Below are 19,028 nucleotides of genomic sequence, written 5' to 3'. Positions count from 1 at the left end.
GTCACACAGCATATGGTCACACAGACACACAGCATATGGTCACACAGACACACAGCATATGGTCACACAGACACACAGCATATGGTCACACAGACACACAGCATATGGTCACACAGACACACAGCATATGGTCACACAGACACACAGCATATGGTCACACAGACACACAGCATATGGTCACACAGACACACAGCATATGGTCACACAGACACACAGCATATGGTCACACAGACACACAGCATATGGTCACACAGACACACAGCATATGGTCACACAGACACACAGCATATGGTCACACAGACACACAGCATATGGTCACACAGACACACAGCATATGGTCACACAGACACACAGCATATGGTCACACAGACACACAGCATATGGTCACACAGACACACAGCATATGGTCACACAGACACACAGCATATGGTCACACAGACACACAGCACTATGGTCACACAGACACACAGCATATGGTCACACAGACACACAGCATATGGTCACACAGACACACAGCATATGGTCACACAGACACACAGCATATGGTCACACAGACACACAGCATATGGTCACACAGACACACAGCATATGGTCACACAGCATATGGTCACACAGACACACAGCATATGGTCACACAGACACACAGCATATGGTCACACAGACACACAGCATATGGTCACACAGACACACAGCATATGGTCACACAGACACACAGCATATGGTCACACAGACACACAGCATATGGTCACACAGCATATGGGCACACAGACACACATCATATGGTCACACAGCATATGGTCACACAGACACACAGCATATGGTCACACAGTCACACAGCATATGGTCACACAGACACACAGCATATGGTCACACAGACACACAGTCATATGGTCACACAGACACACAGCACATGGTCACACAGCATATGGTCACACAGACACACAGCATATGGTCACACAGCATATGGTCACACAGACACACAGCACATGGTCACACAGCATATGGTCACACAGACACACAGCATATGGTCACACAGCATATGGTCACACAGACACACAGCATATGGTCACACACAGAACACACAGCATATGGTCACACAGCATAGGGCATACCACAGCATCGCAGCATATTGGGCACACAGACACACAGCATATGGGCACACAGCATCGCAGCATATGGCACACAGCATCGCAGCATATGGGCACACAGACACACAGCATATGGTCACACAGACACACAGCATATGGGCACACAGACACACAGCATATGGGCACACAGCATCGCAGCATATGGTCACACAGACACACAGCATATGGTCACACAGACACACAGCATATGGGCACACAGCATCGCAGCATATGGGCACACAGACACACAGCATATGGTCACACAGACACACAGCATATGGGCACACAGACACACAGCATATGGTCACACAGACACACAGCATATGGTCACACAGCATATGGGCACACAGCATCGCAGCATATGGGCACACAGACACACAGCATATGGGCACACAGCATCGCAGCATATGGGCACACAGCATCGCAGCATATGGGCACACAGCATCGCAAGCATATGGGCACACAGCATCGCAGCATATGGGCACACAGCATCGCAGCATATGGAGCCGTTGCTAAACTTACCCTCCAAGATCTGCTTGCTGGAACCCTTATGTTCCTCGGGCGGCTCATCTGGAAGCAGAAAGGTTATTTTGTTACATGGTTTCTAGCACCATCATTATCCTGTTTTCCAGTCACAGGATATAATACTCAGTACCACTATTTGTAGTGTATAGATTTATAGCTTCCCCTATGACGACACCAGAATAAAGAAGCACTGTGTAAAGGGCATAGTGTGGTTGTGGTGATCTGTCTAATGCTTAAGCCAAGCATCATAACATCACCTACCTGATCCAAAACTGTGGCTGTGCCCGTGGTCACCTCCATGACTGTGTCCATGACTTCCTCCATGACTGTGCCCGTGGCCCCCTCCATGGCTGTGCCCGTGGCTTAGAGCCCCATTAAACAAGTTCTGACTGTGACCGTGCCCTGGGGAGGAGACAAAGTGTTTTATCACTGACAGATGAAGACCAAGTGCTGTCTGCCACACCACAGATAATATCAGTGACTCACTATAGGTTTATCACCCGAGCTGAGAGCAACCACATAGGGACAGATATGGTTAAACAAATATAATACAGAATGCCTACGGGTCTGCAGCGCTAACCAGTATTGTGTGTAGCTGTTAAAGGAACACGAAAGTCAAATTTTTTCTTTCATGATTCGGGTAGAGAATACAATTTTAAACAACTTTCTAATTTACTTCTATTATCTAATTTGTTTCATTCTCTTGGTATCATTTGTTGAAGGAGCAGCAATGCACTAATGGATTCTAACTGAACACATTGGTGAGCCAATCTCAATCTATATATATATGCCGCTACCAATCAACAGCTAGAACCTAGGTTCTCTGCTGCTCCTGAGCTTTCCTAGATAAAGCTTTTAGCAAATGATAACAAGAGAAGGAAGCAAATTAAATAATAGAAGTAAATTGGAAAGTTGTTTAAAATTGTGTTCTCTATCTGAACCAGGAAAGAAAATGTTTGGGTTTCATGTCCCTTTAAGCTTTTTATTGTCTGCATTACAGAGGTTTGTGCTGTCTGTAAAGAACGTAAGCAATGAGCTTAAATTGTACTTATGCCTCTCTGACCCCTGGGTACAACATTACTGACCATATGAGAGTGCAGCACAATCACCGCAACGTCTCTTCATAACATTCATATTTGTTATAGATCATGAACTATTAACCCATATCGAGATATATATATGTCATACGGTACAAAGCTCATCGTACCTCATTACGTATACACGTCCAAGCAGTAGGAAGCTACAGCAGGCTCGGCTGTAAAATGACTTTGTGAGATCCAGGCATCTGCCTGCATATGGAACCGGAGCACGGTCAGTAGAGCCCAATTGGTGCAGATGCCAGATCGTTAGACAGTGACACTGTGTGTACCCGTCTGATCATCTGCTGGTGCTGGCATGAGGTTTTAGAGGGGAGGCGGGTGGGCGGTCTAGCAGCAGATGCCATATTGTAACCAGTTCACATAAGTACTTGGTCTCATGTGCACAACACACAAATAATGCACTAGGTCAGGTGATATAAACCAATCATTTATGACCATTTTCCTGTTTTACAGTTTGTCCTTTACCATAATCCCCCCCACACATACACAATCATCACGGTTATGTTTTGTTCATAAGCGACCCCATTTAATAATACCTTATACTCTACATAAAACCATTAGTACAATTAGTATTATTAGTATTATTTAGTATTGGAATCTTCAGCGACTCCTTCACTCACTGAGCAGCTGAAGATCCTTAAGTAGTCAGATAAATCCATACCAGAATCATGCGAGTGGCCGTGGTGGTTCCCTCCGTGCTGGAACACAAATATCCCAACAAGATTCACCAGCAAGCCCAGAATGGAAACTGGGAGCAGCCGTTCATGGTGCACCTCTGGAGTGTCAAGTGCCCGCTAAAGAAAGGGCAGATCAAACATGAGAGAGACACACGAGAGAGAGAGAGAGAGAGAGAGAGAGAGAGAGAGACAGAGACACGAGAGAGAGAGAGACAGAGACACGAGAGAGAGAGAGACAGAGACACAGAGAGAGACAGAGACACGAGAGAGAGAGAGAGAGAGAGAGACAGAGACACGAGAGAGAGAGACAGAGACACACAGAGAGAGAGAGAGACACAGAGACACGAGAGAGAGAGAGAGACACGAGAGAGAGACAGACACGAGAGAGAGAGAGAGAGAGACACGAGAGAGAGAGAGAGAGAGAGACAGAGACACGAAAGAGAGAGAAAGACAGAGACACGAAAGAGAGAGAGAGAGACAGAGACACGAGAGAGAGAGACAGAGACACGAGAGAGAGAGAGAGACAGAGACACGAGAGAGACAGAGACACGAGAGAGAGAGAGAGAGAGACACGAGAGAGAGAGAGAGAGAGAGAGAGAGAGACACGAGAGAGAGAGAGAGAGACAGAGACACGAGAGAGAGAGACAGAGACACGAGAGAGAGAGAGAGAGAGAGACAGAGACACGAGAGAGAGAGAGAGAGAGAGACAGAGACACGAGACAGAGAGAGACAGACACGAGAGAGAGAGAGAGAGAGAGAGACAGAGACACGAGAGAGAGAGAGACAGAGACACGAGAGAGAGAGACAGAGACACGAGAGACAGAGACACGAGAGAGAGAGAGAGAGACACGAGAGAGAGAGAGACACGAGAGAGAGAGAGAGAGAGAGAGAGAGACAGAGACACGAAAGAGAGAGAGACAGAGAGACGAAAGAGAGAGAGAGAGACAGAGACACGAGAGACAGAGAGACAGAGACACGAGAGAGAGAGAGAGAGAGAGAGAGAGAGAGAGACACGAGAGAGAGAGAGAGAGAGAGAGAGAGAGAGAGGACAGAGACACGAGAGAGAGAGAGAGACAGAGACACGAGAGAGAGACAGAGACACGAGAGAGAGAGAGAGAGAGAGAGAGAGACAGAGACACGAGAGAGAGAGAGAGAGAGAGACACAGAGACACGAGAGAGAGAGAGAGAGAGAGAGAGAGAGAGAGAGAGAGAGAGACAGAGACACGAAAGAGAGAGAGAGAGAGACAGAGACACGAGAGAGAGAGAGAGACAGAGACACGAGAGAGAGAGAGAGACAGAGACACGAGAGAGACAGAGACACGAGAGAGAGAGAGAGAGAGACACGAGAGAGAGAGAGAGAGAGAGAGAGAGAGAGAGAGAGAGAGAGAGAGAGAGAGAGAGAGAGAGAGAGAGAGAGAGAGAGAGAGAGACACGAGAGAGAGAGAGAGACAGAGACACGAGAGAGAGACAGAGACACGAGAGAGAGAGAGAGAGAGAGAGAGAGAGAGAGAGAGAGAGACACGAGAGAGAGAGAGACACAGAGACACGAGAGAGAGAGAGAGAGAGAGAGACACGAAAGAGAGAGAGAGAGACACAGACACGAAAGAGAGAGAGAGACAGAGACACGAAAGAGAGAGAGAGAGAGACAGAGACACGAGAGAGAGAGAGAGACAGACACGAGAGAGAGAGAGAGAGAGAGAGACAGAGACACGAGAGAGAGAGAGACAGAGACACGAGAGAGACAGAGACACGAGAGAGACAGAGACACGAGAGAGAGAGAGAGAGAGACACGAGAGAGACAGACACGAGAGAGAGAGAGAGAGAGAGAGAGAGAGACACGAGAGAGAGAGAGAGAGAGAGACAGAGACACGAGAGAGAGAGAGAGACAGACACGAGAGAGAGAGACAGAGACACGAGAGAGAGAGAGAGAGAGAGAGAGAGAGACAGAGACACGAGAGAGAGAGAGACAGAGAGAGACAGACAGAGACACGAGAGAGAGAGAGACAGAGAGAGACAGACAGAGACACGAGAGAGAGAGAGAGAGAGAGAGAGACAGAGACACGAGAGAGAGAGAGAGAGAGAGAGAGAGACAGAGACAGAGACAGAGAGACAGAGACACAAGAGAGAGAGAGAGAGAGAGAGAGACAGAGACACGAGAGAGAGAGAGAGACAGAGACACGAGAGAGAGAGAGAGAGAGACAGAGACACGAGAGAGAGAGAGAGAGAGACAGAGACACGAGAGAGAGAGAGAGAGAGACAGAGACACGAGAGAGAGAGAGAGAGAGAGAGACAGAGACACGAGAGAGAGAGACAGAGACACGAGAGAGAGAGAGAGAGAGAGACAGAGACACGAGAGAGAGAGAGACAGAGAGAGAGAGAGACAGAGAGAGACAGACAGAGACACAAGAGAGAGAGACAGAGACATGAGAGAGAGAGAGAGAGACAGAGAGACAGAGACACAAGAGAGAGAGAGAGAGAGAGAGAGAGAGACAGAGACACGAGAGAGAGAGAGAGAGACAGAGACAGAGAGACAGAGACACGAGAGAGAGAGAGAGAGACAGAGACAGAGAGACAGAGACACGAGAGAGAGAGAGAGAGAGAGACAGACACGAGAGAGAGAGAGACAGAGACACGAGAGAGAGACAGAGAGACAGAGACACGAGAGAGAGAGAGACAGAGACACGAGAGAGAGAGAGAGAGAGACAGAGACACGAGAGAGAGAGAGACAGAGACACGAGAGAGAGAGAGACAGAGACACGAGAGAGAGAGAGACAGAGACACGAGAGAGAGAGAGACAGAGACACGAGAGAGAGAGAGACAGAGACACGAGAGAGAGAGAGACAGAGACACGAGAGAGAGAGAGAGAGAGAGAGAGAGAGAGAGAGAGAGACAGAGACACGAGAGAGAGAGAGAGAGAGAGAGAGAGACAGAGACACGAGAGAGAGACAGAGACACGAGAGAGAGACAGAGACACGAGAGAGAGACAGAGACACGAGAGAGAGACAGAGACACGAGAGAGAGACAGAGACACGAGAGAGAGACAGAGACACGAGAGAGAGACAGAGACACGAGAGAGAGAGAGAGACACGAGAGAGAGAGACAGAGACACGAGAGAGAGAGACAGAGACACGAGAGAGAGAGACAGAGACACGAGAGAGAGAGACAGAGACACGAGAGAGAGAGACAGAGACACGAGAGAGAGACAGAGACACGAGAGAGAGACAGAGACACGAGAGAGAGACAGAGACACGAGAGAGAGACAGAGACACGAGAGAGAGACAGAGAGAGAGACAGAGACACGAGAGAGAGAGAGAGAGAGAGACAGAGACACGAGAGAGAGACAGAGACACGAGAGAGAGACAGAGACACGAGAGAGAGACAGAGACACGAGAGAGAGACAGAGACACGAGAGAGAGACAGAGACACGAGAGAGAGACAGAGACACGAGAGAGAGACAGAGACACGAGAGAGAGACAGAGACACGAGAGAGAGACAGAGACACGAGAGAGAGACAGAGACACGAGAGAGAGACAGAGACACGAGAGAGAGACAGAGACACGAGAGAGAGAGACACGAGAGAGAGACAGAGACACGAGAGAGAGAGACACGAGAGAGAGAGACACGAGAGAGAGAGACACGAGAGAGAGAGACACGAGAGAGAGAGACAGAGACACGAGAGAGAGAGACAGAGACACGAGAGAGAGAGACAGAGACACGAGAGAGAGACAGAGACACGAGAGAGAGACAGAGAGACAGAGACACGAGAGAGAGAGAGAGAGACAGAGACACGAGAGAGAGAGAGAGACAGAGACACGAGAGAGAGAGAGAGAGAGAGACAGAGACACGAGAGAGAGAGACAGAGACACGAGAGAGAGAGAGAGAGAGAGACAGAGACACGAGAGAGAGAGAGAGAGAGAGAGAGAGAGACACGAGAGAGACAGAGACACAGACACAAGAGAGAGAGAGACAGAGACACGAGAGAGACAGAGACATGAGACAGAGAGACAGAGACACGAGACAGAGAGACAGAGACACGAGACAGAGAGACAGAGACACGAGACAGAGAGACAGAGACACGAGACAGAGAGACAGAGACACGAGACAGAGAGACAGAGACACGAGACAGAGAGACAGAGACACGAGACAGAGAGACAGAGAGACAGAGACACGAGACAGAGAGACACGAGAGAGAGAGAGACAGAGGCACGAGAGAGAGAGAGAGACAGAGGCACGAGAGAGAGAGAGAGACAGAGGCACGAGAGAGAGAGAGAGACAGAGGCACGAGAGAGAGAGAGAGACAGAGGCACGAGAGAGAGAGAGAGAGACAGAGGCACGAGAGAGAGAGAGAGACAGACACGAGAGAGAGAGAGACAGAGACACGAGAGAGACAGAGACACGAGAGAGAGAGACAGAGACACGAGAGAGAGAGACAGAGACACGAGAGAGAGAGAGAGAGAGAGAGAGAGAGACAGAGACACGAGAGAGAGAGAGAGAGAGAGAGAGAGAGAGACAGAGACACGAGAGAGAGAGACAGAGACACGAGAGAGAGAGACAGAGAGAGAGAGAGAGAGAGAGACAGACAGACACGAGAGAGACAGAGACAGAGAGACAGAGAGAGAGAGAGAGATGAGAGACAGAGCAGGGGGTGAGTGAGACAAACATATCTAACTATTTCCCGCCCATGATATACAGACCTAAATTCCCTTCCCCAACCAACTGACCTAATGCCCCCCATCCCCCAAGACTTATGAGACACAAAACCAGGGTCACAGTCTGTGCTCTAGTACAGGTGCGTTTAAATGACCTAACCCTGTCTATACACCAGAAGCTTGAGAAGCTGCCCTATACCAAGCATCACCAGCCCCCTCCAGTCTCTGCACTTGGCAATTAATTTAATGTAACCGTTACTAACCTCCACCCCTTCTGAGAAGATGAAAAACGCAGTGAAGATCAGGAACAACCCATTGACAAATCCTGCCAGGACCTCTGCGCGGACATACCTGCGTATGAGAGAAGTCACAATTTAGGCACCAGGAGGCACTGCATGCAGCTAGGCTACCGGATAACCAGTGCTTTGTATACATACATGAGCTTGCTGGGGGTAGTCACACAGCTCTCTGATAGCAGCGCACTATACCGCACAGTGTCAGTGAGGGGGTGAGCTTGCTGCGTGTAGTAACACAGCTCTCTGATAACAGCGCACTATACCGCACAGTGTCAGTGAGGGGGTGAGCTTGCTGCGTGTAGTAACTCAGCTCTCTGATAACAGCGCACTATACCGCACAGTGTCAGTGAGGGGGTGAGCTTGCTGCGTGTAGTAACACAGCTCTCTGATAACAGCGCACTATACCGCACAGTGTCAGTGAGGGGGTGAGCTTGCTGCGTGTAGTAACACAGCTCTCTGATAACAGCGCACTATACCGCAGTGTCAGTGAGGGGATGAGCTTGCTGCGTGTAGTAACACAGCTCTCTGATAACAGCGCACTATACCGCACAGTGTCAGTGAGGGGGTGAGCTTGCTGCGTGTAGTAACACAGCTCTCTGATAACAGCGCACTATACCGCACAGTGTCAGTGAGGGGGTGAGCTTGCTGCGTGTAGTAACACAGCTCTCTGATAGCAGCGCACTATACCGCACAGTGTCAGTGAGGGGGTGAGCTTGCTAGGGGTAGTAACACAGCTCTCTGATAACAGCGCACTATACCGCACAGTGTCAGTGAAGGGGTGAGCTTGCTGGGGGTAGTCACAAAGCTCTCTGATAGCAGCGCACTATACCGCAGTGTCAGTGAGGGGATGAGCTTGCTGCGTGTAGTAACACAGCTCTCTGATAACAGCGCACTATACTGCACAGTGTCAGTGAGGGGGTGAGCTTGCTGGGGGTAGTCACACAGCTCTCTGATAGCAGCGCAATATACTGCACAGTGTCAGTGAGGGGGTGAGCTTGCTGGGGATAGTCACACAGCTCTGGAAAAGTAGTGCACAGTGTCAGTTAAAGGGTGAGCTTGCTGGGGGTAGTCACACAGCTCAGGGATAGCAGCGCACTATACCGCACAGTGTCAGTGAGGGGTGAGCTTGCAGGGGGTAGTAACACAGCTCTCGGGTAGCAGCGCACTATACCGCACAGTGTCAGTGAGGGGGTGAGCTTGCTGGGGGTAGTCACACAGCTCTCTGATAGCAGCGCAATATACTGCACAGTGTCAGTGAGGGGGTGAGCTTGCTGGGGATAGTCACACAGCTCTGGAAAAGTAGTGCACAGTGTCAGTTAAAGGGTGAGCTTGCTGGGGGTAGTCACACAGCTCAGGGATAGCAGCGCACTATACCGCACAGTGTCAGTGAGGGGTGAGCTTGCAGGGGGTAGTAACACAGCTCTCGGGTAGCAGCGCACTATACCGCACAGTGTCAGTGAGGGGGTGAGCTTGCTGAGGATAGTCACACAGCTCTGGAAAAACATAATTTATGTAAGAACTTACCCGATAAATTCATTTCTTTCATATTGGCAAGAGTCCATGAGCTAGTGACGTATGGGATATACAATCCTACCAGGAGGGGCAAAGTTTCCCAAACCTCAAAATGCCTATAAATACACCCCTCACCACACCCACAATTCAGTTTAACTAATAGCCAAGAAGTGGGGTGATAGAAAAAGGAGTAGAAAGCATCAACAAAGGAATTTGGAAATAATTGTGCTTTATACAAAAAATCATAACCACCATAAAAAGGGTGGGCCTCATGGACTCTTGCCAATATGAAAGAAATTCATTTATCAGGTAAGTTCTTACATAAATTATGTTTTCTTTCATGTAATTGGCAAGAGTCCATGAGCTAGTGACGTATGGGATAGCAATACCCAAGATGTGGAACTCCACGCAAGAGTCACTAGAGAGGGAGGGATAAAATAAAAACAGCCATTTTTCGCTGAAAAAAATGAATCCACAACCCAAAATATAAGGTTTATTCTCAAAAATGAAAGGAAAAAACTTAAAAAACATAAGCAGAAGAATCAAACTGAAACAGCTGCCTAAAGAACTTTTCTACCAAAAACTGCTTCTGAAGAAGAGAAAACATCAAAATGGTAGAATTTAGTAAATGTATGCAAAGAAGACCAAGTTGCTGCTTTGCAAATCTGATCAACTGAAGCTTTATTCTTAAAGGCCCACAAAGTGGAAACTGAACTAGTAGAATGACCTGTAATTCTCCGAGACGGGGCTTTACCCGACCCCAAATAAGCTGAATGAATCAAAAGCTTTAACCACAAAGCCAAGGAAACGGCAGAAGCCTTCTGACCTTTCCTAGAACTAGAAAAGATAACAAATAGACTAGAAGTCTTCCTGAAATCTTTAGTAGCTTTAACATAATATTTCAGAGCTCTCACCACATCCAAAAAATGTAAAGATCTCTCCAAAGAATTCTTAGGATTAAGACACAAGAAAGGGACAATTTCTCTATTAATGTTGTTAGAATTCACAATCTTAGGTAAGAATTTAAATGAAGTCCACAAAACTGCCTTATCCTGATGAAAAATCAGAAAAGGAGAGTCACAAGAAAGAGTGGATAATTCAGAAACTCTTCTAGCAGAAGAGATGGCCAAAAGAAACAACACTTTCCTAGAGAGTATTTTAATGTCCAAAGAATGCATAGGCTCAAATGGAGGAGCCTGTAAAGCCTTCAAAACCAAATTAAAACTCCAAGGAGGAAAGATTGATATGACAGGCTTGATACGAACCAAAGCCTGTACAAAACGGTGAATATCAGGAAGTTTTTCAATCTTTCTGTGAAATAAAACAGAAAGAGCAGAGATTTGTCCCTTCAAGGAACTTGCAGACAAACCTTATCCAAACCATCCTGAAGAAACTGTAAAATTCTAGGAATTCTGAAAGAATGCCAAGAGAATTTATGAGAAGAACATCATGAAATGTAAGTCTTCCAAACTCGATAATAAATCTTTCTAGAAACAGATTTACTAGCCTGTAACATAGTATCAATCACTGAGTCAGAGAAACCTCTATGACTAAGCATTCAATTTCCATACCTTCAAATTTAATGATTTGAGATCCCTGATGGAAAAACAGACCTTGAAACAGAAGGTCCGGCCTTAATGGAAGTGGCCGAGGTTGGCAACTGGACATCCAAACAAGATCCGCATACCAAAACCTGTGAGGCATGCTGGAGCCACCTGCAGCACAAACGATTGCTCCATGATGATTTTGGAGATCACTCTTGGAAGAAAAACTAAAGGCGGGAAAATATAAGCAGGTTAATAACACCAAGGAAGTGTCAACTGCTTCCGCCTGAGGATCCCTGGACCTGAACAGGTACCTGGGAAGATTCTTGTTTAAATGAGATGCCATCATATCTATTTCTGGAAGACCCCACATCTGAACAACCTCAGAAAACACATCTGGATGGAGGGACCACTCCCCCGGATGCAAAGTCTGATGACTGAGATAATCCGCTTCCCAATTGTCTATACCTGGGATATGAATCGCAGAAATTAGACAGGAGCTGGATTCCGCCCAAGCAAGTATCCGGGATACTTCTTTCATAGCTTGGGGACTGTGAGTCCCACCCTGATGATTGACATATGCCACAGTTGTGATATTGTCTGTCTGAAAACAAATGAACGGTTCTCTCTTCAACAGAGGCCAAAACTAAAGAGACCTGAAAATCGCACGGAGTTCCAAAATATTTATTGGTAATCTCGCCTCTTGAGATTTCCAAACCCCTTGTGCTGTCAGAGATCCCCAAACAGCTACCCAACCTGACAGACTCGCATCTATTGTGATCACAGTCCAAGTTGGACGAACAAAAGAGGCCCCTAGAACTATATGATGGTGATCTAACCACCAAGTCAGAGATAGTCGAACATTGGGATTTAAGGATATTAATTGTGATATCTTTGTATAATCCCTGCACCGTTGGTTCAGCATACAAAGCTGGAGAGGTCTCATATGAAAATGAGCAAAGGGGATTGCGTCCGATGCTGCAGTCATGAGACCTAAAACTTCCATGCACATAGCTACTGAAGGGAATGACTGAGACTGAAGATTCCGACAGGCTGAAACCAATTTTAAACGTCTCTTGTCTGTTAGAGACAGAGTCATGGACACTGAATCTATCTGGAAACCTAAATGGTGACCCTTGTCTGAGGAATCAAAGAACTTTTGGTAAATTGATCCTCCAACCATGTTTTTGAAGAAACAACATTAGTTGATTTGTGTGAGATTCTGCAGAATGTAAAGAATGAGCAAGTACCAAGATATCGTCCAAATAAGGAACCACCGCAATACCCTGTCCTCTGATTACAGAGAGTAGGGCACCAAGAACTTTTGAAAAGATTCTTGAAGCTGTCACCAGGCCAAAAGGAAGAGCGACAAATTGGTAATGCTTGTCTTGAAAAGAGAATCTCAGAAACTGATAATGATCTGGATGAATCGGAATATGAAGATATGCATCCTGTAAGTCTATTGTATGCCCTTGCTGAACAAAAGGCAGAATAGTCCTTATAGTCACCATCTTGAAAGTTGGTACATAATTCAAAATTTTTAGATCCAAAACTGGTCTGAATGAATTTTCTTTCTTTGGAACAATGAATAGATTTGAAAAAAACCCAGATCCTGTTCCTGAAACGGAACTGGCATGATTGCCCCTGAAAACTCAAGGTTTGAAACACACTTTAGGAAAGCCTGAGCTTTTACTGGGTTTGCTGGGATGCGTGAGAGAAAAAATCTTCTCACAGGCGGTCTTACTCTGAATCCTATTCGGTACCCCTGAGAGACAATACTCAGAATCCATTGATTTTGGACAGAATTTGTCCAAACATACTTGAAAAATCTTAATCTGCCCACTACCAGCTGAGCTGGAATGAGGGACGCACCTTCATGCGGACTTGGGTGCTGACTTTGTTTTCATAAATGGCTTGGATTTATTTCAATTTGAGGAAGACTTCCAATTGGAAACAGATTCCTTGGGGGAAGGATTAGGTTTCTGTTCCTTATTCTGTTGAAAGGAACGAAAATGGTTAGAAGCTTTAGATCTACCCTTAAGTCTTTTATCCTGAGGCAAAAAAACTCCCTTCTCCCCAGTGACAGTTGAAATAATTGAATCCAACTAAGAACCAAATAACTTAAAACCTTGGAAAGAAAGAGATAGCAATCTGGACTTAGAAGTCATGTCAGCATTCCAAGATTTAAGCCACAAAGCTCTTCTAGCTAAAATAGCTAAAGACATAGATTTAACATCAATTTTAATGATATCAAAAATGGCATCACAAAAAAAATGATTAGCATGTTGAAGCAAGCGAACAATGCTAGACAAATCAGAATCCAATTCTTGTTGCGCTAAATTTTCCAACCAGAAAGTTGATGCTGCTGCAACATCAGCCAAAGAAATTGCAGGCCTGAGTAGATGACCTGAATATAAATAGGCTTTCCTTAGATAAGATTCAAGTTTCCTATCTAAAGGATCTATAAAAGAAGTACTATCTTCCATAGGAATAGTAGTACGTTTAGCAAGAGAAAAGATAGCCCCATCAACTTTGGGGATCTTTTCCAAAAACGCTAAAGTAACTGCTGGCAAAGGATACCATTTTTTAAACCTTGAAGAAGGAATAAAAGTAGTACCAGGCCTATTCCATTCCTTAGAAATCATATTAGAAATAGCATCAGGAACTGGAAAAACCTCTGGAGTAACCACAGGAGGTTTATAAACAGAATTTAAACGTTTACTAGTTTTAATATCAAGAGGAATAGTTTCCTCCATATCCAATGTGATCAACACTTCTTTTAACAAAGAATGCATATACTCCATTTTAAATAAATAAGAGGATTTGTCAGTGTCAATATCTGAGGCAGGATCTTCTGAATCAGATAGATCCTCGATCACCAAAAGGTTAGAAAAACAGCACTCCTTCTCCGTTTGTAGTGGGGCACGGAATAAAGGACTTGCCAGGTCCCAGTCAATCCAAATATAAAGAATATTCCAGCCTCCAATTTCTTTAAAAGACCTTTATTTCATATAGGGTCCTGAGTAGAAATTACGTTTCAAGCCTCAACAGGCTCTTAATCATGTATAATTGAATGCACACAGGTACATGTCTTTATATACCCTCACCTGTTTATTCAACATCCTGTGTTAAGCTGATTGCACAACAGTGCCATCTTGTGGATACAAAATTTAATGTAGCACAAAGTTATCACAGGATGTGCACAAACATACAACAAAACATTTACATCTATGTACAAAATTTAAAAGAGGTACATAACTTTTTAGAAAAAATGTGTGGTTCAACTCATATTTTTTTCATATTATTCAAAATATATACATAATTCTTTTCTCAATAATCATTCAGAAAAAAAGACTCCAATCAAAATCCTTGTTCATAACTTTTGGTCTCATTGATTCCAATTTATATACCCAAAACATTTCCCTCATCTTTAACAAATGTTCTCTATCTCCACCCCTCTATCTACCTGTTCTAAGATTTGAAACCTAAGTTGGCTAATATTATGACCCATAGAGACGAAATGAGAGGATACTGGAGCTTCTTTGTTTTTACATCTAATGTTAGATTTGTGCTCAGTTATCCTCTCCCTTACCTCTCTACAGGTCTTGCCAATATAAATTTGGCCACATGGGCATTTAATAAGGTAGACACAGTATGTGGCTCTACATGTTAAATATTTGTTAATTTTAAATCTCTTCCCAGTGGTGGGATGACAAAAACTATCTCCCTTGATCATGGAACTGCAATTGCTGCAATTCAGGCATGGGTAGCAACCAAGTTTCTTAGGCCCAATAGTTCTCTGGCTTTCTTGTTGATGGCTACCAATGTCTGAATGCACCAATATATCTCTAATGCTCCTATTCTTTTTATAAGCCACCATTGGATTCTCTCTAAATTCAATGATTTCTGGGTGACACTCTCTTATTATACGCCAATTCTTCTTTAGAATACCAGTGACCTTGTTGCTCAACCTATTAAATTGTGTAACAAAAATCATGCGATTAGTTTTTGGTTGCTTGTTTATCTTATCTGTTCCCTCCAAAATCGTATCCAATTGTTTAGAAACAAGCAGAGGAGGATAATTTCTATCTATGAACTTACTAGCCATCTGCTGCAGTCTATACTTGCATTGGTTCTGATCTGATACTATGCTTTTGACTCGAGTAAATTGACTTTTGGGGATTGCTTGAAAAATGTTTTCTGGATGACAACTCCCATATTTCAACAAATTATTCCTGTCTGTACTTTTAACATAGAGGTCTGTATGTAAGAACCCTCCCTTGTTATACACAAATGTATTCAGATATTCAACTCCTACTTCATTCATGTTCAATGTAAATTTAAGTCCCATAACTGAATCATTAAGATCTTGTACAAATGACAAGAGGCTACCAACGTCGCCCCCCCCCCCCCACACACACCAAACACATCATCAATATAACTCCACCAGGAGGCGCCATATCGTTGAAATAATGGATGGGAATATACAAAATATTCATCAAAATTATTCATGAAAATGTTGGCGTATGTGGGGGCGACGTTGGAGCCCATTGCCGTCCCGTCTTTGTAAATAGTATACATCACCAAATAAAAAATAATTTTGATATAGTATAATAGTAAGTAATTCAACAAGAAAGCCAATTTCCATCTCAGTATAATCACCATTTGATCTCAAGACATTCTCAACTGCTGTAACCCCACTAGTATGTTTTATAGAGGTATATAGGCTAGAAACATACAAAGTATATAGAATACATTTACTTCCAACAAATCCAAGATCTTTAAGTTTAGCTAAAAAGTCACTGGTATCTCTAATATATGAATTTGCTTGTTTTACAAATGGCTGCAATACCCTGTCTAAAAAGACAGAGATGGAGGAAAAAATGGAGCCCATACCTGCCACAATTGGCCTGCCAGGGGGCTTTTTTGGGGCTTTATGAATTGTGGGTAATACATATATCACTGGTCTAATTGGGTTAGTAACATATAAATCCTCTACAAATGTATTTGTTATTATACCCTTTTTAACTGCACGATCCAAAATGCTCTCAATTTTTTTTTATTGATCTCAATAGTTGGATCTCTGCTTAATTCTGGATATACTTGACTATCAGCCAATTGTTTGTAAATCTCTGCCATATAGTCTGTTTTGTCCAATAGGACAATTGCTCCGCCCTTATCCGCTTCTTAAATTATTAACTCTTTGTTGTTCCTAAGTTTTTCAATAGCAAGTTTATCTTGTCTGTTTTTTTGTACCAATGCTATTGAAAAACTTAGGAACAACAAAGAGTTAATAATTTAAGAAGCGGATAAGGGCGGAGCAATTGTCCTATTGGACAAAACAGACTATATGGCAGAGATTTACAAACAATTGGCTGATAGTCAAGTATATCCAGAATTAAGCAGAGATCCAACTATTGAGATCAATAAAAAAAAATTGAGAGCATTTTGGATCGTGCAGTTAAAAAGGGTATAATAACAAATACATTTGGAGAGGATTTATATGTTACTAACCCAATTAGACCAGTGATATATGTATTACCCAAAATTCATAAAGCCCCAAAAAAGCCCCCTGGCAGGCCAATTGTGGCAGGTATGGGCTCCATTTTTTCCTCCATCTCTGTCTTTTTAGACAGGGTATTGCAGCCATTTGCAGCTCCAACGTCGCCCCCACATACATCAACATTTTCATGAATAATTTTGAGGAATATTTTGTATATACCCATCCATTATTCCAACGATATGGCGCCTCCTGGTGGAGTTATATTGATGATGTGTTTGGCGTGTGGGGGGGGGGGGGTGACATTGGTAGCCTCTTGTCATTTGTACAAGATCTTAATGATTCAGTTATGTGACTTAAATTTACATTGAACATGAATGAAGTAGGAGTTGAATATCTGGATACATTTGTGTATAACAAGGGAGGGTTCTTACATACAGACCTCTATGTTAAAAGTACAGACAGGAATAATTTGTTGAAATATGGGAGTTGTCATCCAGAAAACATTTTTCAAGCAATCCCCAAAAGTCAATTTACTCGAGTCAAAAGCATAGTATCAGATCAGGACCAATGCAAATATAGACTGCAGCAGATGGCTAGTAAGGTCATAGATAGAAATTATCCTCCTCTGCTTGTTTCTAAACAATTAGATACGATTTTGGAGGGAACAGATAAGATAAACAAGCAACCAAAAACTAATCGCATGATTTTTGTTACACAATTTAATAGGTTGAGCAACAAGGTCACTGGTATTCTAAAGAAGAATTGGCGTATAATAAGAGAGTGCCACCCAGAAATCATTGAATTTAGAGAGAATCCAATGGTGGCTTATAAAAAGAATAGGAGCATTAGAGATATATTGGTGCATTCAGACATTGAAAACCACCAACCAACAATGTTTGTTTAAATCCACTGTCAACAGAAATTGACCCACTGGAACAAGGAATGGTACAAATAGTCTCCATCTTGCGAGGAACTATGAGAAACCTGTTCAGAATCTTAAGGCCTAAGACAGTTCCAAAGATTCCCACCTCCTTTATTGCAGTAACCACAAACAGATTTAAGTAAAACACCCTGCTCCTGTTCCAGTACTGCAATGGAAACAAAGACACTCAGGGAGGAGAGACCTCTTACACAATACAAGAACGGTTCTCCCAATAACTGCACTGCAGATAATCCTGACAAAACAGAAACCACTAGGAGAAAAAACTCCTTGAATTCCGACCTGTTTCCCTAGGACACTAATAACTATTTCCCAGGGATCCCAAACAGCTCAACCCAAGTCTGAGCAAGGACGGAATATCGCCCTCCACACGATCCGGTCCCGGATCAGGGCATGTCCTGCCTGATTCAACAGCAGATAACATAATTATGTATTATTCATATAAATAATAAGTGAATTCAAAAAGAATAACTTCCATCAAGCCAGAGCCCAACAAGTCTTTTCTATAGAAACAGACTCTAACCAAGAGGCTCGGTAAGCTGGAACAGGCTTTCATCCGAGCCTGGTTCCTTATCCAGGGAAGATTCTGATGTAGGAGTAACCGAAAACACAACGGACCACACGCCGTCGCACATTTGGTTTTTGTGGTATAAAACCCTTTACATTCTTACGATCCTCTAAAGGTATCGTAGAACTCTTAGCTAGGTTGACCATGGGAAAACATCCTTTTTATGAAAGGGATGTAGTTCTCCATCGGACGCCCTAGGTTACACCCATAGTGACAGAGTCGTCCAGGATAGCTAAAACCTCCTAAGTAACAAACGGAGGTAGACAAGCTAAGACAAAGGAAAAACAACCTCAGGATCAAAATAAAGAGATTCTTCTATCTGAGGCTGAGAATTCAATATCAGAAAATCCTGAAGTATCTTCCTCTTCAGCAACAGGGAAGAAATATCTGGGATAGCAATTTTTAAATCAAGCATGCTGATTGAAATAAATTCCTCTAGAAAACGTTTACTTCTACATAGGAAAAAACTATGATGTATGAAATGTCAGAGGAAGCGCAGGACACTGTATGTGGGCCATAATCATTGTGAAACACCAGAGGAGAAATTTGTGGCAGAGGTTGATCAGAGTCAACAGACTTCCCTAGTA

The 19,028-nt window shown here is 44.1% G+C and overlaps 1 protein-coding gene across 1 annotated transcript in view; it reads right to left on the bottom strand.

Moving 5' to 3' along the window:
• Positions 1-1,506: 1,506 nt before the first annotated feature.
• SLC30A7 (solute carrier family 30 member 7) overlaps positions 1,507-19,028 on the bottom strand; it is a gene marked incomplete at its 3' end in the record, with an annotated part of 71,395 nt that continues 53,873 nt past the window's right edge. Inside the window, exons 4-7 of the mRNA XM_053696574.1 lie at positions 8,342-8,429; positions 3,414-3,546; positions 1,914-2,054; positions 1,507-1,697 (exon numbers count right to left, since the gene is read on the bottom strand). Coding sequence (XP_053552549.1) covers positions 1,507-1,697; positions 1,914-2,054; positions 3,414-3,546; positions 8,342-8,429 — 553 coding nt within the window. The remainder of the gene's footprint in view (positions 1,698-1,913; positions 2,055-3,413; positions 3,547-8,341; positions 8,430-19,028) is intronic.

The sequence above is a fragment of the Bombina bombina genome, unplaced genomic scaffold (genome assembly GCF_027579735.1).
Source record: "Bombina bombina isolate aBomBom1 unplaced genomic scaffold, aBomBom1.pri scaffold_541, whole genome shotgun sequence".
Lineage (NCBI taxonomy): Eukaryota > Metazoa > Chordata > Amphibia > Anura > Bombinatoridae > Bombina > Bombina bombina.
The sequence above is the reverse complement of the archived record's forward strand: the minus strand, read 5'-3'. Positions and strand labels throughout refer to the sequence as shown.